Source organism: Onychomys torridus, chromosome 7, assembly GCF_903995425.1.
Source record: "Onychomys torridus chromosome 7, mOncTor1.1, whole genome shotgun sequence".
Lineage (NCBI taxonomy): Eukaryota > Metazoa > Chordata > Mammalia > Rodentia > Cricetidae > Onychomys > Onychomys torridus.
In genome coordinates, this window is record NC_050449.1 from 51,660,235 (window position 1) to 51,683,578 (window position 23,344).

General features: G+C 50.0%; 1 protein-coding gene across 3 annotated transcripts; it reads left to right on the forward strand.

The window, feature by feature from the left end:
- Window positions 1-245: 245 nt before the first annotated feature.
- Window positions 246-9,591, forward strand: Stoml1 (stomatin like 1). Of its 3 annotated transcripts, none has more exons than XM_036193969.1 (7): window positions 246-459; window positions 1,782-1,888; window positions 3,743-3,892; window positions 4,124-4,327; window positions 7,456-7,651; window positions 8,032-8,250; window positions 8,682-9,591. In XM_036193969.1, exons 1-7 carry the CDS (start codon window positions 327-329, stop codon window positions 8,873-8,875), a joined length of 1,203 nt encoding a protein of 400 aa, XP_036049862.1. In that variant the 5' UTR covers window positions 246-326; the 3' UTR covers window positions 8,876-9,591. The 3 variants fall into 3 exon arrangements, with proteins under 3 accessions (XP_036049862.1, XP_036049863.1, XP_036049864.1); XM_036193970.1 differs by having other exon boundaries at window positions 8,035-8,250; XM_036193971.1 differs by lacking the exons at window positions 246-459; window positions 1,782-1,888; window positions 3,743-3,892 and adding an exon at window positions 3,966-4,033.
- Window positions 9,592-23,344: the final 13,753 nt, after the last annotated feature.

A 23,344-nucleotide genomic window follows, 5' to 3' on the forward strand; every position in this document is an offset into this window, starting at 1 on the left:
GCTCTTTTTAAGCCAAACTTCCTCCCCTCCTTTCTTAAGGCCAGGTAAAAGATTAGGGGTGGCCATCACCTTTCAAGAAGCTCTAGATTAGAACCAAGGCCAGCCACGACCTCAAAACTGTGCGACCACAGTTCAGTCTTCCCAGCGCAGAGGGCGCTGTGGGACAGCGGGTGCGGATCCCGCCTGCTTCCTGCTCCTGCCCGGCCACTGTCCTTGGCGGCGCAAGTGAAGCCGGAAGCGGCGGGGGCGAGGCGGGGCGGAGCTGCAGCGGGCTGGGCAGAGCTGGCGCCTGGTGGAGGCGCGGGGCGTGTCCCGGGTCAGAAGTCATGTTCGGCAGATCAGGCTACCGGGCGCTGCCCTTAGGGGATTTCGATCGTTTCCAGCAGTCGAGTTTCAGCTTTCTGGGTTCGCAGAAGGGCTGCTTGTCCCCAGAGCCGGGCGGCGTGGGGCCGGGGGCCGGTGAGTGGCAGCCTGGCACGGTGGACCGTATAGGGACTGGCCGGCCGGTGCCCCCACACTTGTACTCCCTGTCTCTAGGAGGAGGGAGCACGAAGGGAATAAGATGTGGAGAGGGTACCAAACAAGGCGTTGGGAGGCTGCTACTTTGTCTTCGCTGGGACCACCAGCTACAGCTTCGGAACTAGCAGCTTAGCCTCATCTTCCCGAATCTCAGCTCATCACGTTACTATTTTCATGATAGCTCATGCATAGAAAGAAAACAGCATCCTAGGCAGAGGCGGCCACAAGCAACCTAAAAGCACCTGCAGAGAAATGGAAAAAGAATCACCCTAGGGTAGCAGCGCAGGGACCAGGCGTCTCCTGTGTACTGGTGAGATGCACAGAACAAAAAGGCAGGCCAGCTTACTTGCTTTGGCTCTTTCTTGCTCCAGAGCCTTCTGTGGCTTCTTTGGCCTGACCGTGAAGAATTTGGGCCCCCTGTGGTACTTCTGTATTGATAGTACTTGAACTCTGGCATGGATGAACGAATTTCCTGTGTTCTGCCCACTGCTCTTAGGAGTGCCTCTGACCAAAGATTCCTTTCCCGAAAAGATCAGAGTTTGGGACTTAGAAAGCGCTGCGGGCAGAGGCTCCCTGAAGCATAGAACAGTCTCTTTGGATCTTCCTGTCTGTCTAGGGCTGGGAGAAGAGCAGACAACAATCTCACCCTAGATTCTGGGGATGTCTGCTCAACACCCATTCTCGATTTTTGGTTCTGCAAGGGTTAGAATCTTTGTCTTTAGGCTCTTCTTCCCAGCTCTTCCCTCCAAAGGGCTTGAATTGAAAAATGCATTAAAATTTTTTAGGATATTAAAGCAGGAGTGAGGACTGAACTAGAAAAGGACACTTTAGTCTCGCGGTGACTCTTATTGATGAACAATTACTGTTTTATCCTTTTTAGCTGAGGCCCTTTCTCCATAGGGACCCCTTGAAAGCACAGAAGTTAGTTCCACAGCATGAGTGTTCTCTTCCAGGTTTGGGTGGGCAGTACACATTAGACAAGGATTTGTTGATTCCTGCTATGTCCAGCAAAGAGAACATCACATGGGTTGTGTTTTCAGATTCAGTGGCTCTTACCTAGGAGAGAAAAGCCTTGTGTGGGGTGTTGCACTTGAGACCAGTTAGTTATGATGCATGGTCCCTAAGTAGCTATGGGGAGCCTCCGAAGCAGAAGACAGGTAAAATGTGCACATGCCCCACTGTACTCCCGGTACACTGTACTTGAAGTTGCCCTGCCAAGCCCACCTGGCATTCTGTGGTTGCTTCCTCTCTTTTGTCCCCAGATGCCCCTGAGAGCTGGTCCTCCTGTCTCTGCCATGGCCTCATCAGTTTCCTGGGGTTCTTGCTGCTGCTGCTCACCTTCCCCATTTCTGGCTGGTTTGCTTTGAAGGTAAGGCTGGCTGGATGCTGTTGGGGAGTTGGTAGACACAGTGAAAGCTTTGGCATTAGTGAATGGATTCCCCCTATTTGGCCCCTTGCCTCTAAATGCCATCACTCCTCTCTGAAACAGGCAGGCCTAGGGTTGTTCAGTTTTGGGTGGCTTATCTTGGTAGTCAGCTTGATGTGCCTGTGAAGAGGGGACCTCAGCTGAGGGATTACCTCCATCCCATGGTCAGTGGCCATGTCTTGGGGGCATTTAGATTGCTGAGAGGTGTAGGAGAGCCCAGCCCCCTGGGGTGCCTTCCCTAGACAGCTGGGCCTGAGCTAGCTGAGCAAGCAGGGGAGGTGGGGCAAGCCAGTAGCCATGATTCTACTTGATCTCTGCTCAGTTCTGACCCCACTCCCACCCCCCCATCCCGTTTCCTACTTGATTTCCTGCTCTAGCCCCAATCAGTAATAGTCTGTAGCCTGTACACCAAGTAAACTCTTTTCTCCCCAAGTTTCTTTTTATTTAAATTATTATTATTATTATTGAGACAGGGTTTCTCTGTGTAGTTTTGGTGCCTGTCCTGGATCTCGCTCTGTAGACCAGGCTGGCCTCGAACTCACAGAGATCCGCCTGGCTTTGCCTCCCGAGTGCTGGGATTAATGGCATGCGCCACCGCCACCCGGCCCCAAGTTTCTTTTGATCACAGTGTTTATGACAGCTACAAGAGAAACTAGGACAGTCCCCATCCTTCAGATGAATAAACTGAGGCTGAGACTTAACCAAGACCATCTTGGGAGACAGGAAGGAGTAGAAATAAGTTTTCTGAATCCTAGAATCTAGACATATACCTTTGCCAGGTCGTCCTGCCTCTGCCCTGCCTCTTGCTCCTGTCCAGTTGAAAGAAAAGCTCCCACCTTGCCCAGCAGAACTCAGGCCTCATTTCACAGAAGCGCTGGTGCTTATAGGAAAAGATGAGACACACAGCTGTAATTGAGCACCCACCAGGCCTGACAGCTCCAGCGAAGGTGAAGCCCGGGCAGGCCTTTCCCTTTGCATGGTCCTGGGCAGTGACATCCCTAGAAAGGCCCTGTGTTTGTGCAATCTAGAAGGGAGCACTAAGATGAACCCAGGTCCTGCTTCTACAGTGCCACTGAAATACATGCCCTACGACCATGGACATGTGGCTTGGCCTCACTTGCCTTTAGTTCTCAACTTAGATTTAACTACTTCTTGAGAGGCTCCAGGGACCTGAAGGTGGTGAAGCCGTTTGCTCAGGGCATTTGTTAGAGCAGCCAGGGCTTTTCCCCAACTAATCCAAGAGCAAACAGCTCCCTGGAGTGAGTCATGATTAGCTTCAAGCCACAGAGGTAGTTTCTCCGGATCAAGTAAGTACTTGTGGGGACATGGCCCATTCCTGAGAACAGCGTTCTGATCAAGGCCCTTTCACCAGAGGGACTGTCTGATCACTGAGCATGTCTCTGAGTTCAGTGTCTCAGAGCCTCGGGTCTCCCATCTAACTAAGCACAGCTAAGTGTGTTGGTATTTTTGTCACTGTGACAAAATATCCTTCAGAAACTGTTGAGAGGGCAGGCTTAGTTTGGCCCTCAGCTTCAGAAGTGTCGGCCTCTGGCTGCTTGACCCAGTGTGTCTGAGCAGAGCATCACACTATACCACAGGAGGTCTTTCACCTCATGGCAGAGAAAGATGAAAATAGGAAGTGGCCCAGGTTTGCCTCTGGCCTTCACACACACCATATACACCAACGGATATTTGACTGGCAGGTGAGGTGAGGAGGGCCGAGAGGGATCTGGCAAATGACTTTGGCCAGCCTAGGCAAACCCACTTCCAAACCCTTTCTTTCGCCATCACAAACAGATCGTGCCCACCTATGAGAGGATGATTGTGTTCCGACTGGGCCGGATCCGCACTCCCCAAGGGCCTGGCATGGTTCTTCTCCTGCCCTTCATTGACTCCTTCCAGAGGGTGGACCTGAGGACCCGAGCCTTCAATGTTCCTCCTTGCAAGGTGAGGGGCGTCTTAGCTGCCCTGCACAGGAGGAATGGGGCCATGCATGGTGAATTATGAGTATATCCGGGCTTTGAGCCATACCTGACCCCACCTACTTGGAGATACCATTTTGTCTTCGAGGAGCTAGCTGCCAGACAGGTGGGTCAAGCTGGATGGTCTTAGTGGGTTTGACCTTCCATTAGCCCCTGGCCCTTTTAATGTTGTTTCTATTGTGGTCTTCCGAAACAGTTGGCCTCTAAGGATGGGGCTGTGTTATCTGTGGGAGCTGATGTCCAGTTTCGCATCTGGGACCCAGTGCTCTCCGTGATGGCTGTGAAGGACCTAAACACCGCCACCCGAATGACAGCTCACAACGCCATGACCAAGGCCCTACTCAGGAGGCCACTGCAGGAGATCCAGATGGAGAAGCTCAAGATCAGTGACCAACTCCTGGTAGGTGGCTTCTCCAAGGCGCGGCTCAGGACCTGGCAGCAGGGCCTGGCTTTCTCTGCCAGGTCACTTTGAACAAGGACCAGGTTACTCTGGGTCTTAGCTCACTGTGTGTCCCAACACACAGTCTGAAAAGAATCTGGGTGAGGCCCCAAGGTGAGCAGCAGAGGTGATCTGGCTCACTCATCTTGAGCACACGTATCCTGAAAAGAAGTGCTCTGGCGGAACTTGTTGGGGACCTGCCTCTGACTGTTGAGATATTACCCTTCACCGCTTCTGTGATCACAGCCCTTGCAGTTTCTGTTCTGGTGGGTAAGGAGATGATCAGGGCCCTCTGGGTGCAGTCACATGCTTGGGACTCCCGCACGTGAGTTTTTGTGGTCTTGTTTTCTTGTTTAGAACAGAACTGAGACATGGGGCACCTGAGTCTTCTTCCTGTCCCTGCTCTACATGTATGAAAAATTAGGTACCCTGGAATTCACCTTCTTTCCTGTCGATTACATGTGCGGTGGCTGTCCTTCCACATCCAACTTGTGCTTCCTCTCCTGTGGGGCCTAGTGTTTGTCCAGCTTCACCAAGCACCCCCACTGGAGCGGAATGAAATTCATACCGAAATCCTCTTTCCAGCCGTAACAGTGGTCCTATAGGCACAGTGGTTGTTTTATGGCAATGCCAGTTGGGGATGGAACTCAGAGCCGTGGGCATGCTAGACAAACATTCTACTGCTGAGCCCACCGGCCCCGGGCCCAGCATTTTATGGCTTTCAGTACTAGTACCTGCCCAACAGCATCTCACCTTCCCATTTTCACTGTGAGAGGGCCGGTATTTGTCCTTTTAATAGAAGAGGGGAACCAAAGCCCAGAAACTGTTCCACTTGGTTCTGAGAGCCATTCATGGTAGAGGGCAGTTCTGGGCCAGGGCTAGACCATCTGCTCCTACCCACAATGCAGTGTTCAAACTAATACAACTCAGGTAATACAATGCTACCAGATTTTCTTCATACCAGCACATCCCGTTATAATTCATCTTTAGGACGATAAACTCAGTCTTAAAGTTGCATTGCTTTGATGTGAGAGGGGCAGCTTGGAAGAAGTCCATCTAGGTTGTGAAAGTCACTTCGGGTCCATTGCCCAGGGTCCATGTACATCTGGTAGAGTAGAGCTGAAAGGAAACCTCAGGAGCTGCATATCTGTCCCTCAAGTCCTGGTTCAAGCAGGTGTGCATGTGCCATTTCCTTTCCCATCTGTAAGGGTTGTGGACACCTCTCACCTCTTCCTTAGCCTCTTCCTCAGTTGCGTTTTGGCCAACAGCTTCTTAGCCCTCCACGGCCTCCTGCAGCTCCGTCCCTTACTCTGACCACACCGCCCTCCCGCAGCTCCGCCCCTTGCTCTCCGTCCACACCGCCCTCCTGCAGCTCCGCCCCTTACTCTCCGTCCACACCGCCCTCCTGAAGCCCCGCCCTCCTGCAGCTCCGTCCACACCGCCCTCCTGCAGCTCCGCCCCTTGCTCTCCGTCCACACCGCCCTCCTGCAGCTCCGCCCCTTGCCCTCCGTCCACACCGCCCTCCTGCAGCCCCGCCCCTTGCTCCCTCCATCTTGCCTCTTCACTGTCAGGAGAGACTTGAGGCAGAACTTTTATATTCTCTGCATCTCTGCATCTGTGCTTCCTGCTTCCCTCCTGGAGGCTCCTCCCTGAACTGGGTCCTGCCTGGTCCCACCTCTCTCCCAAGGATCCCAGGGATTCGCTTTCCTCCTCCCTCAAGCTCTCATCCCCTCTTCCCTTCCTTCCAGAAGGTTCTGTTCCTCTCTCTCCATCCTTGGTCTGAGCTTTGTTCAGACTTAGCTCTGGCTGTCACCAGTGACCTCCCTCTGGTCTGGCCAGTAGGTGTTTCTCAGCCCTTCCCCTGTTGCACCGAGTGGCAACAGTCTCCATTGGGTCCTTCCACCCCAGCCCTGCCTGGTCTCCTGCCCTACGGTGTCCACGTTTCTGTCGTAGGCCTGGGAGAGTCCAGGGCTCACAGCAATATCCTCTAGTCTTCTGCTTGGGCACCCTGCTGCCTTTATCCTTTGGAAACTTACAAAACCATTCTCAGACACCTTGAGCTAACTGTATGACAGTAGCTGCTACCCTCCCCTTCCCACCCTCGTGTGTCCTCTAGGAGAATGCCATCATGACCCCAGGAGCCTGCCTTCCCCTCCCCTGCATCATCCATATGCATTGTACAGGCTGTTTCCCTCCTGTGCCTGCTGTGACCTGGCAGTTTGCAAGGCAGGCCTCCCTTGCTGCTTCTGTCTCCCTCTCCTTCCCCTCCCCTGCCCTCTGCCCAGCCCTCCTGGCCCCCTCACCACACCCCTGCCCTCTGCCCAGCCCTCCTGGCCCCCTCACCACACCCCTGCCCTCTGCCCAGCCCTCCTGGCCCCCTCACCACACCCCTGCCCTCTGCCCAGCCCTCCTGGCCCCCTCACCACACCCCTGCCCTCTGCCCAGCCCTCCTGGCCCCCTCACCACACCCCTGCCCTCTGCCTAGCCCTCCTGGCCCCCTCACCACACCCCTGCCCTCTGCCCAGCCCTCCTGGCCCCCTCACCACACCCCCTGCCCCCTGCCCAGCCCTCCTGGCCCCCTCACCACACCCCTGCCCTCTGCCCAGCCACCCTCATCTCTTGCCTGCAGTGAAACCATTCCTCCACTCCTGACCCTCTCCAACAGTGTCTGCACAGCACCAGGACGATCGTTCTCCAAAAGGGAGTCTGATTGCTTGGCCACCTCCATGTCTATAAACTCCTCTCGGGGTTCCTTGTCCTCAGAACAAATCCAACTGAGCAGGAAGAGACTACCTGGAACCCTCAGTTCTGACCAGTGCCCCATTCCATACTTGAGAATCTATGTGGAACTTTCTCGAGTCTGCTGTCTGGGGTTTGCTGAGAAGGTCTTTACTTCTACTTAGAGTTCCCACCTCCCTCCCCAGCTCAGCACCGGTCTAGCCAAGAGACTGGCTCTTGCTGGATTCCCAGCTGGGCGCTTCCCCATTATGTCCTCCATGTCCATATGTGGCTAGAGTGAGTTGTCCAGAGATGTTCAGGGAGGCCTTATCAAGTGACCCCCCCATCTCTTCTTCCCTCACTGCCCTCAGCTGGAGATCAATGATGTGACCAGAGCTTGGGGCCTGGAGGTCGACCGTGTAGAGCTGGCTGTGGAGGCTGTACTACAGCCGCCCCAAGACAGCCCAGCCGTGGCCAGCCTGGACAGCACCCTCCAACAGTTGGCCCTCCACCTGCTGGGGGGAAGCATGAACTCAGCGGTAGGAGGTACTCCGTCCCCAGGGCCAGGTAAGGAGTGCTCCTGACTCAGCATACAGCAGGATCTACTTCCAGTCCCTAGCTCAGCTGGCTCATTCCACTCCATTTCTAGAGCTGACCAGAGTGCGGTCATGGAGAAGAGCCCAGGTGTGCAAGTCTGCAAAGGCCCTGGGACCTCCGTGGGAAGATGCTGTAGTCTTGCAAAAGTGGTTAGAAGGACCGTGCTGCAGGCCAGAGTAGCGGAGACATGGTTTGGGGGTGTTGGCTGGGAACCCAGAGGCAGCCTGGGAGATGAGTACAGAGCATGAAAGGCAATAAGAAGGAACTTCACAAAAGGGGTGGTGTGCTACTGACCTTCGCAGTGCACTGACCTGTTCTCTGTCTCCCTCCTCAACCCCGTTGGCCACCAGTAGACACGCTGGAAATGATAAGTGAGGTGGAGCCACCCGCCTCTCAGGCTGGGGCTGAGGCTGAGCCCAGCCCGAAGCAGCCCGTGGCTGAGGGGCTTCTCGCAGCCCTGCAACCCTTCCTGTCGGAGGCCCTGGTCAGCCAGGTTGGGGCCTGCTACCAGTTCAACGTCACCTTGCCTGGTGGCACACAGAGTGTCTACTTCCTGGACCTCACTGCAGGTGTGGCTGTCCCTCTGTCCTTCCCTTCTTGTCTCCCCCTCCCCCGCCATGCTCCTTTAAAGACCGTCCCTTGCTCCTGCCACCTGATTGGAATGAACCCATAATGACAGCCTGGGCTGTGGTCTCACTGGGATCAGCAGGACTGCTCAGTCGGGTATCTAGGAGCCTCGGACAGACAGGCCTACTGCCTACCAGGCTCGGCACCCTGTGAGGCAACATTACCATTCTCTTCACTCATAAATTTGCAAACAGTAGCAACAAGCAGTCCCAGTCAGTAAGGCTTGAAGCCATTGTATTGGAACCTGCCTCACCCCCACTGTGTGTTGGGGGGTTGGGGATTAAGTTTAGGCCACACCCCCGGCTGTGACTGTGCTACCCTCTCCCCCCACACATGGTATCCTCTTACTGATGACAGTGCTGCCTCCCAACAGGACAAGGCAGAGTGGGACGTGGAGCACCTGATGGCATCCCTGACGTGGTGGTGGAGATGGCTGAGGCGGACCTACAGGCCTTGTTGTGCAGGGACCTGCGGCCCCTGGGGGCCTACATGAGTGGGCGGCTGAAGGTGAAGGGTGACCTAGCTGTGGTCATGAAGCTGGAAGCTGTCCTTCGGGCCTTGAAGTAGCCATGTTAGCTGTCCATCCATGACCTTACCCTGAGCCTGGTGCCCAGCCAGAGAAGCCTCTTGGGATAGGAGGCATTGGCCTGAGCCATGGAAAAGTGAGGCCTGAAGATGTTTCAGGCCCAACCAGGAGCCCAGGAGGGGCATCTGCTGCTCCTGAGTGCTGAGTCGGGTGTCCTGAGTCAGGTGTCCCACAGGTTCACCTATGGCGGCTCTCTGGACAGGCCTTTGCGCTCATTCGATCCCCAGCAAAGTGCTTGCTAGTCCTGAGCTGGCTATGCCAAGTACAGACAGAGCCCAGCCTGCCCTACCCAGCTGAAGACCTGACTGGACAGACCAGAGGCACAGAAGCAGCCTGTATGGCACCCATGTGAAGGACTGAAGCACATGGATCATGGCTCTGACATCCAGGGAGATCAGAAGGGGAGGGGAGGGGAGGGGAGGGAGGGCAGCCCCCAAGAAGGGGTTGCTGTGGTGGAGGCAGGCGGCCCCACTTTCCTGTTGGCAGGCCAGAACAAGCTAGGAGGGGAGGGCATGGACAGAGCAGAATGTGTTTTTCCAGTGGGCCTGCTCTGGAGGACCCCTGGCCGCATCCACCAGCTCCATCCTGCATGCTTGAGGAGCTGGGCTCAGGGCAGCATGCGGGAGAGCCCTGCTGTTCTGCGCTTACTAGAGGCTTGAGCGCCTTTGACAAATAAACGTGGCATTTACAGTGTACAGTGGAGAAGCACAGCGGGCTGTGGGTCGTGATGGGCCAGGGAGGCCTATGCCCAGCCAAGGGCCAAGGCCGGAAGTTGACGCAGGCTCTCGGAGCGTTTGAAGCTCTTCCTTCTGGGTGTCTCAGCCCCGAAAGTCAGGGTGAGGTAGCTGTGGGTTGCTCTGTTTCTTTCTATAGTGAGGGACCCGCTTTCCCAGGGAAGTAGGGCATGACTACCAATACCTACTCACTGGAGAACAAGATGAGGGGCTCTCAACGTGCTCAGGAGGGGAGGACCCACTGTCAACAGCTGTCCTCAGATGCTGTTGCTTCCTGGCTGATGACAGAGCCAGCTCGAGGCCTGGCTTTGGGCTCAGCTGCTCCTGCTCCTCTGAGCCCAGTTCAAGGCTAAGAAGTGAATGCAACGCCCCAGAGAAGTGTGGAGAGAAAAGCCAGATCACACACCAGTCCACAGCCCTCAGCTTGTCCTCTGCTGGCGCAGTCCTTTACCCTGGGCTTGTACTGGTTGTGCAGAGTGTCCCTCTGTCTTTTCCTGGTGCCAGATACTGGCTTGTATTGCTGTAGGTCCTCTGCCTGGCCTGGGGACTGCCCTCAGAGCCAGCATGGCCCCCCCGCAGACAATGGGGATCCTCTTGAGGCTGTGTTCTAAAGCTGCTTCTCCAGGCCCCACTGACTGACTGCAGTGCCCTCTTAGAGCCTTTGCCTAGCGCCTGAGCCCCCTCAGCTATTTTTTCTTCCCTTCCCCTCCCCCAGTGCAGCTATTGACACTTTATTTGTTTAAGCAACTAGAATGTATTTTTTAAGAAAATAAAATAAGGTAAAACAAAAAGCATCATATCAATTGGACAAAGCCAAGCCAACAGAAAAATAAAAGAACCCCAAGAGAAAGCACAAGAATCAGAGCCCCGCTTGTTCACGCATTCAGGAGTCCTATAAAAGCACTAAACTGAAGGCTATAGTACATAAACAGAGGACCTGGTGTGCCCCTGTTTCAGTCTCTCAGTTCAGTGAGCTTTGCTCAGTTGTTTTAGAGGACCTTATCCTGGTGTCCTGTCTCCCCCACTCCTTCTGCCTCTTCTGTGGGGTTCCCTGAGCTCTGAGAGGAGCAATTTGATGGAGACATCCCATTTTAGAGCTGTGTGTTCCAAGGTCTCATTCTCTGCATAATGCCTGGCTATGGGTCTCCGTTTTTGTTTCCATCTGCTGCAAGAGGAAGTCTCTCTGATGATGGCTGAGCAAGGCACTGATCTGTTAGTGTAGCATAATACCATTAGGAGTCATTTGATTGTTAATTATTATTATTTTTAGACCAGTAATACTTGGTTTTACCCTAGGTCTCTGGGCTATCTAGACTCTGGTTCTTGGCCACCTAAGCAATGTCAGGCATGGGTTCCATCTCATGGAGTGAGCCTTAAGTCACGTCAGACATTGGTTGGTTACTCCCATAAGGTTTGTGCCACCATTGCCCTAGCGTATGTTGTAGGTAGGACATTTGTAGATCAAAGGTTTTGTAATTGGGTTGATACCTTTCCATGCCATAGACATTAGAACATGGGGGTGAAGGTCCTATGTGGGCACCAGCTCAACCTCTCCATGTTCAGTGAGTTGTGTGGGTATTGCCGTTAGCAATGGGACCTTGCTGTCAGTTTGTGGAGAGCAACCTATTGTCTTGGCAGTTGGAGCTGTCTTTTCTCTTTTTCCCCTCTCTCAGTCCCATCCCTTCTCCCCCTTCCCACCTGTTCTCTTCCCCTCCACCTCCTGCTCAGTCCCCCCTCCCAGGGAGATCCCATAAGTCCCCCCAGTCCCTGTTAAGTCTTACCTCTCTGGATTGTAGCTTGTTTATTGTGGGGGACCAGCCTCCACCATTATTTACCCCAGGGACTCTTGAGGAATGAGGGATAAGAGACTTAGTTAGAAGTAGAGGGGAGAGAAACAGAGAAAACACAGGATAGACTCGGGTGGGCCTGGATCCTTATTCACCGGCCCAGAACTTTATTCCAAAGGTCTATTTATAACAATGCCAAGGGGTGGAGCAAAAGACCTCCCCCTTGCTAGTCACAGTCAAGTGTAGACCCTTACAAACCCCTGGTACCCAGGCCCATGGTCCAGTCAACCTCTTATGTAGTCCTGCTGGGTACAGCCACTGGGAAACCTAGTGGGCTACAAAAGGCCCCCCTTCTTTATATTTTAAAAGAAAAAATCTTGATGCAACCACATCAAACTTAACGTAATAACTCTAACCTACAAGCTTACTCTCAACCTACAAACTTACATTCAAAAACAATTTCTTAATAAAACTATACAAAACATAACATTAATTCACTCAAGTAACATGAAAATAGTCTTTAAATATACTGAGGAATATTTACTCTCCATTTTCTTTATATTTTTTTATATTTTTATTTCTTCATATTTTTATTAAGAGATGTTTCTATTCATGTTACATATTAACCACAGATTCCCCTGTCCTCCCTCCCCCCACCCCCAGCCTTCCCCCCATTACCACCTCCTCAAAGTCAAGGTCTCCCTTGGGGAGTCAGCAGAGCCTGGTACATTCAGTTGAGTCAGGTCTAAGCCCCTCCTCCCTGCACCAAGGCTGAGCCAAGTGTCTCAGCATAAGCACTAGGCTCCAAAAAGCTGGCTCATGCACTAGGGACAGGTCCTGATGCCACTGCCTGGGGGCCTGTAACAGTTCAAGCTAAACAACTGTCTCACTTGTCCAGAGGGCCTAGTCCAGTACCATGGGAGCTCCTCAGCTATTGGTTCAATTTTCTTTATATTTTAAATTAAATCTCAAGCCTAGTTGGAAAACCTAAATTTCTCTATTTAAACAGTTTCATTTTTACATAAACAGTTCCATAAGCAGTTCATAAGTCATCACCATTGCTAGAGTCTATATGCATAAATAAATTCAAACAGTCCCATTGTAATGAAATCATTACTGTCCATTTTATTTCTTCAGTCTGAAAGTTCAAAAAGAGTTCTGGTACCATTCCTAAAAGTTCCTCTGAGAGCTCATAGTCAGGGCCTGGCTTGTCAGCTGCCCTTAAGTCTGTGTATAGCTGTCAGAATTGTAATGACTGAAGCAAACAGTTCCAAATATGAACGGTCCCATAGTTAGGCTTATCTTATCCCACTTTACCCTAAGCTTTTTCTTTTCTATGTTCCTGACCCTATTTCTATTTTCTACTTTTCTTAATTTTTATAGGTAGGAGAGAGAGAGAGAGAGAGAGAGAGAGAGAGAGAGAGAGAGAGAGAGAGAGAGAGAGAAACCTAATGCTTCAGCCTTGCGGTATTTAACTGCCTATCTATACAGTCAAGAATAAAATACCGTTGCCTTCATTTTTCAGTTCTTTATCAGCATACCTACACTTGCAACGCCCCCACAATCCTTTCGCCAAGTCCTAGGGTTATTTTTTTTTTCTACCTTTTTCATTGTCTCTGTTCAGGTACCATCTGTGGGGGACCAGCCTCCACCATTTTTACCCCAGGGACTCTTGAGGAATGAGGGATAAGAGACTTAGTTAGATGTAGAGGGGAGAGAAACAGAGAAAACACAGGATAGACTCGGGTGGGCCTGGATCCTTATTCACCGGCCCAGAACTTTATTCCAAAGGTCTATTTATAACAATGCCAAGGGGTGGAGCAAAAGACCTCCCCCTTGCTGGTCACAGTCAAGTGTAGACCCTTACAAACCCCTGGTACCCAGGCCCGTGGTCCAGTCAACCTCTTATGCAATCCTGCTGGGTACAGCCACTGGGAAACCTAGTGGGCTACAACAGGTTGTCATTTATTTAATGACTAATATTCAGATATAAGTGAATGCATACCATATTTATCTAGACCTGGGTTACTTTAGTCAGAATTATATTTTTCTAGTTTCATCCATTTGCCTGCAAATTTCATTGTGTCATTTTTTGTTTTTTGTTTTGTTTTGTTTTGTTTTTTTAAGAGTTGAGTAATACTCCATTGTATAAATGTACCACACTTTGTTTATCCATTCCTCTACTGAGGGACGTCTAGGTTGTTCCCAGTTTCTGGCTATTATTAACAGAGCAGCAGTGAACAGGGGAACCCTTCTTCTATTCTTTTATGCTTTCCTACTGGGCCATCAGCTACCTGTAAGCATTCACATGCCAGTGCCCTGAAGGGCTACTTCACGCAAGGAACTCAGGCCTTTTTCCATGCTCCCTCATACACGGAACCATGGTAGCTGGCACTGTTCCCCAGGAAGGAGGAGGAAGTGACAGGAACAATGAGATCATAGCTTAAGAACTGAAACTCTCTCTTCTTTTTTTTCTTCCCTGAACTTCTGGTTAACATTCCTGCTCCAGGAAATAGAAACAGAAACTTGTGTGGATGTCTGTGCAGGTATAGATAAGCCCTACACTAACCATTAGTGTGTCCTGAGTGGGCACCTCTGGGTTGGCCAGCACTCTAGAATGCCCCTGGCCCTGGCAGTCCACAGGGGAGGGGACACAGAGACACCTAAAGGGTCAGTCAAAGTCTTCCCTGAGACGGCTGCTGGGTAGACCACTGAAAGAGGGAAAGACAGGACCATGGACACCCCTGTTAGAGCACCAACGGAAGACAGGCTGACACCCCTAATTTGAGTAGATGGAATCTGAAATATGAGGGCTCTCTGCAGGGATTTTGAGGAGCTAGAAAGAATAGCTATTCTTGTGTGCCTACTGTATCCCTGCACTGAGCTAGAAACAGTAGCTATTATTGTGTGCCTACTGTATCCCTGCACTGAGCTAGAAACAGTAGCTATTATTGTGTGCCTACTGTATCCCTGCACTGAGCTAGAAACAGTAACTATTATTGTGTGCCTACTGTATCCCTGCACTGAGCTAGATACTTCTATTTCCCCCTCAGCATAATCTAGTGAGTAAATGTTAATGGTTATTCCTTGCTAATTGATATGTAAATATTTATAATGTGGTATTTGGGCATCATTTTAAAGTCTCTCTCTCTCTCTCTCTCTCTCTCTCTCTCTCTCTCTCTCTCGTGTGTGTGTGTGTGTGTGTGTGTGTGTGTGTGTGTGTGTGTGTTTGTGTGTATTGTGTAACAAGACTCGGTTCATACCCCCAACTGGCTTATAACTCAGTGTGCATCCCAGGCTGACCCTCAAGTTTCGGTCCTACTGTCTCAACCTGTGTGCTAGGACCTTAGTCATATGCCAACACACCTGTCGGTCTGTGCATTTTTTTTTTTTTTTTTTTTTTTTTTTGTGGAGCTGAGGATCGAACCTAGGGTCTGCCCACTGAGCTAAATCCCCAACCCCGGTCTATGCATTTTGAATAAGTGTCTTAATTATTTTTCTATTGAAAAGATACCATGAACATCTCACAAAAGAAAGCATTTAATCGGGGGCTTGCTTACAATTTCAGAGGGTGAGTCCATGCCCATCATGGCAGGGAGCATGGCAGCAGGCTGGCAGGCATGGCACTGGAGCAGCAGTTGAGCATCTTATCAGCCTATAGGAGGTAGACATGGGGCATGATGGCCTGCCCACACAATGGCACACCTCCGACAAGGCCACACCTTCTAATCCAAACAGTTCCACCAACATGGGACCAAATATTCAAATATATGAGCCTATGGGGCCATTCTCATCAAACCACCATGATAGGAGACTGAAGACAAGAGAGACTGAAGGGGTCCCTTGACAGTCTCCTGCCTATCTGGAGTTGGAACCCCAGCCTGTCTTCATTGGATTTCCAGCATTGGTCAGTGTCTGCCATTTAATGGACACAGCAGCTGGCTTTGAAAGTCAGCTGACTGAATAAAATGAAGAAATCTTGTGGCTGGAGAGATGGCTTAGTGGTTAGTTTCTGCCATACAATCATGAGGACTGGAATTTGAGTCTCCAGAGCTCATGTAAAAACTGGGTGGAGACTGTAATTCCAGAAACTGGATCCCTAAATGAGCCAGAATTGGTGAATTCTGGGCTCAATGAATACCCTGCCTCAGTAAATAAAGTGGAGAATGATTTAGGAAGACACCCAATGTCAACTTCCACATGCCTGTGTGCCCTCACATATGTGCCCCCCACATGCATACATACGCAAAAGATTAATTAGGATTTGTTGAGAAAGGAAGGGAGAGAGATAGAGAAATCCTGAGGCACAGAAGAAAAATGGAGAAGTAGGGTAGCAGGACCAGACAGCAGAGGAGAGAGCAGAGTGTGGGGGAGAGCAGGACCACAGAGGAAGGAAGGGGAGGAGCCAGGTGCTCTCAGAGCTGCTACAGGGCAGTGCTCCTCAGTCTTCCTAATGCTGCGACCCTTTAATACAGTTCCTCATGCTGTGGTGACCCCAACCATAAATTTTCTTTGCTACTTCCTAACTGTAATTTGGCTACTGCTATGAATCATAATGTAAGTATCTGACATGCAGGATATCTGATATGTGACCCCTCTGAAGGGGTCGTTAGACCCCCAAAGGGTTTGCCACCCACAGGCTGAGAGCCACTCCTCTAGGGTCACAGGTCTCTGTTCCCACTTAGACTGTATCCTAACTTTGACCTTGGGACTGAAAATGAGATGGCCTTGTAGCATCTAAGCTGGTTTTAGAAACCCTGTGGGTACCCAAACCACTAGGCTTGCCACCAAGATGAAAATAAAGCCTGCTAGTCACCCTGGAGGGGCCAGAGTCACCTGAAAGAGGAAAGACTAAGGAGGGAGACCTAGAACTCTCCCTGCCCTATGCCGCCTAGTCTGGTGCCAAAGGAAACCTGAAGTAAGCAGTCTGGAGTGTGTGGCACCATCTAGTGGTGCTTGAAGGACAAAAGATTTTCTTCCAGACGAGGTTTTCAGGGGCAAAAGGCTCTAAGGATAGCCAGGGAAAATGTGGGGACCCAGGAGAGTTCACCTGGCCTGACCACTCCCCATCTTCAGAACAAACATCTCTGTTATACCTGGGCCTGGGTGGGTTTGGCAGGGCTGAGGGCAGAAAGGGGAGCGAGGAGCCAGCTGTCCAGGAGAATTGGGCATGGTTTCGGATGAAATCTGTGAGGCAGGCAGCTTATATCAAAGACCGTTTCCCCAAGTGTTATGAACATCAAAACTGAGGATTTCTACATCAAGTGTAACACATTTTAAGATAACACAGTGTGAGTTTTGTAGGTTTTTCCGTGGAAACGACCCAGCTAAGAGCACTTCTCAGCCTCCAAATGTACTCCTTTCATTCCTGAGGTGTTCAGAGTTAAACAACTTCTAACCCTACAAATCATTTTCAAATATAACGCAACTTACATGACTGCTTCATTTAATAATGAAAGAAGCTGACAAGAAATTAATGACATACATTAATAATGGATGACATCTTATAAACATTTGATTAAATATTGATGAATTTGTGTTATTCTTTAGTTTTTCCACTTTACAATCAAGACTTTGTCATAGGTTTTAACCCTTTATGTGGGTCCCTGAGACCCTCAAGGGCTCTGTGCATGCCCATGGAGGGGACCTCCTTACCTGATGGATAAACACATGGTTCTGATGGTAACTCCCCATAGGAAAGCCATAAAAATAAAGGTGAGGCAGGTTATTATTGGTGAAATTATTAAGGCCACTCCATGTAGTTAAAAGGGAGGTTTATGTTGTGGGGTAACTTTCAAATGAAGGGATAGGTTGCAGGGTCTGGCAAAGGTATGGCGCAGTCCGGCAGTGTTCTCTGGAGAACTCTGCTCGGTCCACCTCCAGCGTCCAGGGTGTCAGAACCAAGAGAGACCTCTCCTCTCGATCCTGGGTCTTCCACTTCCTCCTCCGCCCTGCCTTGTGGGCGTGACCATTACCAAAGCCTCAATGGGGGTTGGAACTTCCAGGCCAACACTGGGATGGCTACCCACTACAGGTTATGGTGGCACATGCCTTTAATTCCAGCACTCAGGAGGCAGAGCCAGGTAGATCTCTGTGAGTTTGGGGCCAGCCAGATGTACATAGCAAGTTCTAGGCCAACCATAGCTATATAATGAAACTCTAAATAAAAGGCTGGAATAAAAGTGGCTCAGCAGTTAGGAGTGCTTACTGCTCTTGTGGAGGACCTGGGTTTGGTTCCCAGCACCCACTCAGCAATACGCAACTGCCTATTACTTCCTATTCCAGGGCCTCTGATGCCCTCTGCTGGCCTCTGTGTGCTCCTGCATGCACATGGTGCCCACATTCTCACAGTCTCACACACATAAGCATCAATGAAAATAAGTCAATTCTCAAAAGGTAACAATAAAAAGGAATAAAACTGGACTACAGATGAGAGGACAGCACAATGCCTGGTACACTCTTAAGCACCTCATAAGGAGCAGTTGGTGTTATTAGACAGATCCAGTGCACACACATTCATCATGCCTTCCTAAACTGAGTTGGAAATGCTGATGGCCATGGAAACTACTGCTGTTCTCCTAAATGGACATGTTCTGCTAAAGAGCCTGTCAAACGCCCTCTACATAACTCTGCTTATGGCCACAGAACAGCGCTGCTGTCCATTTGGTCAGGAAGTATTCTGTAGTGGTCAGGAGTGACCGCAGAGACTCACGACTGCCCAAAGCTCTTAGAATGAATGACCACTGAATGCCATAAGTGGAGCATTAGTCCCACCCCCTGTGCTCAGGGAACATCGTGGAAGAGGGGGTGGGACTAGCGTAAGTGCTAGAAGAAGGGTAAAATGAGGTGTGGAATGATCACTTCTAGGGATGGCATGGCCGTTGCACACTTGAACACACAGCTGCTGTGATTACCTGCACAAAGCCTGGGCAAAACTGGGCCTGTCAACACCCTGTCATGGAAGGGGAGGGACTCATGAAGGGAAGGGACTCATGAGGCCCTACTTTTTACTCATATTCCCATAAATAACTTATATGTAGCTCCCCCAACACACACAACACACGGACACGTGTGTGCGTGCACACACACAAAAGTAAAAAGGGGGTTAGTTGAGAAGACCAGGGAGATTAGCGGGAGTGGAAAGGGGACAAGAAGGTAATGGAGGGTGACTGTGATTGAGATGTATTATTTATATGTAGGAAAGTGTCATTGTGAAACTCAGTATGCGTAATTGACATGTATTTTTAATATATTATTTATATGTATGAAAGTGTCATTGTGAAACCCATTATGCATAATTGACATACATTTTTTAAAAAATTGAACATTTTACTGGGCACTGACTTTGTGCTGGGTAAGGCAGTGTTCTAGGTGGCACTTTTAAAACAGTGAACCAACTCAACTAAGGTGTAAATCCTGTGGAAGTTCGTTCTAGTTGGGAAGACGAGCCACGAGGCACAGTACTAAAAGCTGCGTGTGTTAGAAGGGCATACATGTCCTGGAAGAGGGCCTGGCGCATTCCAGAGCAGCAAGGAGTCTGTGTGGTCAGAATGAAAAGAGGCAGAAAGTGGTAGATGAGGCCAGAGAGGAATGGGACCAGGTCAGGTGGGGCACCGGGGCCTCTGTAAGGACTCGCTGTACACTGGGAGAGTCTGAGCAGATGCTCCGGGGAGACCGAACAAACAATGGAACAACATGGAAAGCAAACTCTTGTCCCACAGCCTGAGCCGTTTGCCCAGGAAACCACTCCCTTTATCACAGTCAAGAGCCGAGAAGCTAGCTTGCTGTCAGCCAGACTTTAGGAAGCCAGATTGTGAGCCCAAGCAACCATCCAAGAAGCAAAACAGCTTCTGCAGTAATCAGCCAGATGGCTAGGACTGCATTAGTGACTGACAACATCTCTCATGTGTGTCCTTGCCTCCAAGTTAGGACCAACTAGAGAAAGATAAGTATGTCCTTGTTGTAAGTATGTTATGTCAGAAACATAGAGGCGTTTGTCTTTCCACAATGTCAGAATTTATTGAATAACCAATAAATTCACAAGCTACATTTGTATGTGTGTGTGTGTGTGTGTGTGTGTGTGTGTGAGAGAGAGAGAGAGAGAGAGAAAGAGAGAGAGAGAGAGAGAGAGAGAGAGAGAGAGTGTTTCTCTGTAGCTTTGGAGACTGTCCTGGTACTCACTCTGTAGACCAGGCTGTCCTCAAACTCACAGAGACCCACCTGTCTCTCTGCCTCCCGAATGCTCGGATTAAAGGCGAGCACCACCACTGCCAGGCATAAGCTATATGGTCTTATTGGTTATGATTAACAAAATAATCCCAGTTACCCTCTCTAGCTAGCTACAGACAAGCAGGGCCTTTTTTTCATTCCAAACTTAGTTATTAATATTACATTTACGTTATTTACTCTCTCTGTGTGTACGTGCATACGCCACACTGTTGTGTGTAGAGGTTGGAAGACAGCTTGTGGGAGTCCATTCTCTCCTACCATATGGAGTCTGGGGATCCAACTCAGGTCATCATTCTTGGCAGCAAGCATCTTTACCCAATGAGCCATCTCCTTGGCCTCTTAGTTACTTACTCTCAGGTCACACATCAACTTTTCACACAATAATATACAGATGTGCAGTTTACAGACAGGCTGGGAAAGGGTCGGAAAGGCTGCAGAATTCAGAGAAGTTGTCTTCAAGTTGGAAGCTAGAGAGATGGCTCAGCAGTTAAGCGTGCACACACAATCCTTTTGTAAGGCAAGAAACATCTCTATACGTGGCCTTTGCTCCCAGATCCGGGGACGGAGCTCTTCAAACCCAGGAGTCTTTGGTTATTCATAAGAAACCTCTTCACACTGGAGTTTAACTCAATACAGTTGCTATTTAAGAGAATCTAGTGACAGGATTGCAGGATGCTCACCAGCAAGAAGTGATTGGAGTTAGCATTTTCACTGTGACCTCTAGAGAAGGGAGAGAGTTATAATAAATAAATAAATAAACAGGTGATGAGTTCACTTACCAGTGACAAAGGTCTGATGTGACCATGCAAACAGCCTAGGACTCTCTCAAAAAGAAGCAACAACAAAAAGACCCTCTAAATATTGAGGTCTGGAGAGGTTCCAGGTCAGTAGACACGTGGTGGTCTTGGGAGGGGTTGTGCCTCGAACAGGCATGCTGGCTAGTTTTATGTCAACTTGACACAAGCTACATCCATCCGAGAGGAGAAAACCTTAATTGAGAAATTCCCTCCATAAGATCAAGCTGCAGGCAAACCTGTGGGGCATTTTCTCAATTAGTGATAGATGGGGGAGGGCCCAGCCCATTGTGGATGGACAATCCTTGGGCTGATGGTCCTGGGTGCTGTAAGAGAGTGGGCAGAGCAAGCCAGGAGGAGCAAGCCAGTAAGCAGCACTCCCCCATGGCCTCTGCACCAGCTCCTGCCTCCAGGTTCCTGCCCTGTTTGAGTTCCTGCCCCGACTTCCATTGATGATAGTGATGTGTAAATATAAGTGAAATAAACCCTTCCATCCCCAAGTTGCTTTTGATGACAGTCTATTACAGCAGTAGCCGCCCTCCTGCGTCAACTAAGACAGCGGGCAAGGAAGCCTTCCCCTGCTAACGTCTCCCGTTTGGCTGATCTAAGTCATGTCCTTTACACAAACCAGTAAACAGTGAAGGACAAGTTTTGTTCTCTGTGAGCTGGCCTAGCCGATCACCGCATCGGAGAAGTGGGATTGGGCTTGGCTAGGCAGAAATGCAGGAGCTGGTATGTGTGACTGGCATTTGAAGCAGGTTGTCTAGTTGAGGTTAAGACCTTGAGGCTGGATGCTAACTCCAGGTAGTTAGTATTAGAATAGAACTGAGCTGTGGGACAAGGTGTCTGAGAATCAGAAGGTCATTTGTTGGAGGTAACAGTGCTCATTTGACCTGTGCCGTCATGTCACATGGAGCCAGGAACTGCCAGCACACTGTTGTCAGCTCCCTTGGGCTGCTCCTTTATGGTTTCCACAGTCTCCCCCATTCCCAGCCCCTGAGAGCAACTCACCTGTGCCTATGAACCTGCCACTTCACCCTATGGGTATGCCAATAGATTCCTGCTGACTGTATCCTTTGGAGACTGGCAATTTCACTCAGCATTTTTCACCAAAGTCAAGTTGCTGGATGTACCTATAGTTCATTCTTCATGACCAAGTAGCAGCCTGGGATGTGGATGTACCAGTGTGTTTAACTATTTACACCTGGGAGGATATCTTTTATTTATTGGGGGTTATTACAAATGAAGCTGCTATGAACATTTGTGTACAGGTCCCACTGGGAAAATAAATATTCTTTTTCCTGGGATAAATGTGAGACACTGGGATCTCTGGGCCTTCCGGCAAGTCCATTTTTAGTTTTAAAAATAACTGCTTATGTTTTGAAGCTCGAGTCAGTCATGGGAGCGGGGATGAAGGTGTGATAGGAAAAACAAGAGTAGGGGGTAGTTACTAGGATGAGGGACACACCTGGATGGTGCTGGAGCAGTGCATGGAGGTGGTGACAGCCATCCACAACAGAGGAAGCAACTGTGACTCAGGCTGCCAAGAAATGAAGAAGCCACAAGGCACTGTCAGCTAGGGACATTGCCACAGAGAGGATCAGGACTCACGCAGAGGACATGTGGTGTGTGAAAACCCCTTTGATTATTTGCATATGTGAAAAATAATTCTCTGCCTGTAGAAAACCTCAGGAGAATTATCAGTTTCGTTCTAACAGGAAGAGCCAGATAACCTATGAAAGCATAATTTACTAAAGTTGTCAGAGCTGAGGTCACAGGCAAGTAAGAAACGGAATTCCAGTAATGAGCTCTTCCTGAGAAAGATAGACCAGCTGTTCTGCTGGGCAGGAAATGTGGGGGTGGGGCAGGACTGTGCCCTCCCTGTGAGCTGTTTCATAGGGCCTTTCCCCGGTGGGCAAAAGAAAGGCTGGAGGGCAGGGAGCACCCCTTGGGAGCACACACCCCCGACAGGCACAGACACTGCACCACACTCCACTGGTTCCCTAGCACAGTCGCCAGAACAATGTGTTCCCTGACCCCAAGGCTGCTGCCGAGGAGGCAGGAACCAAGACTCTGCTCTGAAGACAACATAAAATTTTGATACCTTTGTCCTGTAGGTGAAGCAGGATGCTGTCCCAGGCACACTGGAGATGGATGGGTCAGAAACACTGTGGGGTCGCCACCTTCTGAGACCAAGGACACAAGCTCTGAGGAGGCTGGGCCAGAAGAACCCCGCAGCACCCTACTGGCTCTGAACACGCTGATCCATAGCCACACTCTGCTTCTACAACCCTTGCAGAGAGTAATAAAAACAACACTCACTAGCAGTGGGGAGCAAGGAGAGAGAGAGAGAGAGAGAGAGAGAGAGAGAGAGAGAGAGAGAGAGAGAAAGAGAGAGAGAGAGAGGTGGTGATATTGTGTCCCCCAATATATTGTGCACACTAATAAACTTATCTGGGGTCAGAGAACAGAACAGCCAATAGACCTAGAAGCCAGAAAATGGTGGCACACACACCTTTAATCCTAGCATTCCAGAGGCAGAGATCGACTGGATCTCTGTGAGTTCAAGGCCGCACTGGAAACAGCCAGGCACCGTGGTGACTCACACCTTTAATCCCAGGAAGTGATGGCAGGAGACAGAAAGGTATATAAGGCGTGAAAATCAGGAACTAGAAGCTCTTAAGCTTTTAGGCTTTTAGCAGCAGTTCAGTTGAGATCCATTGGGATGAGGACACAGAGGCTTCCAGTTTGAGAAAACGAGATCAGCTGAGGCATTGGTGAGGTAAAGTTACTGTGGCTTATTCTGTTTCTCTGATCTTTCAGCATTCACTCTTATATTTGGCTCCATGTTCTTTATTTAATAAGACCACTTAGAAATTTGTCTACAGAGAGACAGAGACACACAG

Bases quoted from the DNA above. Each gene is read 5' to 3' on its own strand.
- Stoml1 (XM_036193969.1), top strand. From the start codon at position 327: ATGTTCGGCAGATCAGGCTACCGGGCGCTGCCCTTAGGGGATTTCGAT. The intron at 460-1,781 runs GTGAGTGGCAGC...TTTTGTCCCCAG, and splicing joins CGGCGTGGGGCCGGGGGCCG to ATGCCCCTGAGAGCTGGTCC. The intron at 1,889-3,742 runs GTAAGGCTGGCT...CATCACAAACAG, and splicing joins CTGGCTGGTTTGCTTTGAAG to ATCGTGCCCACCTATGAGAG.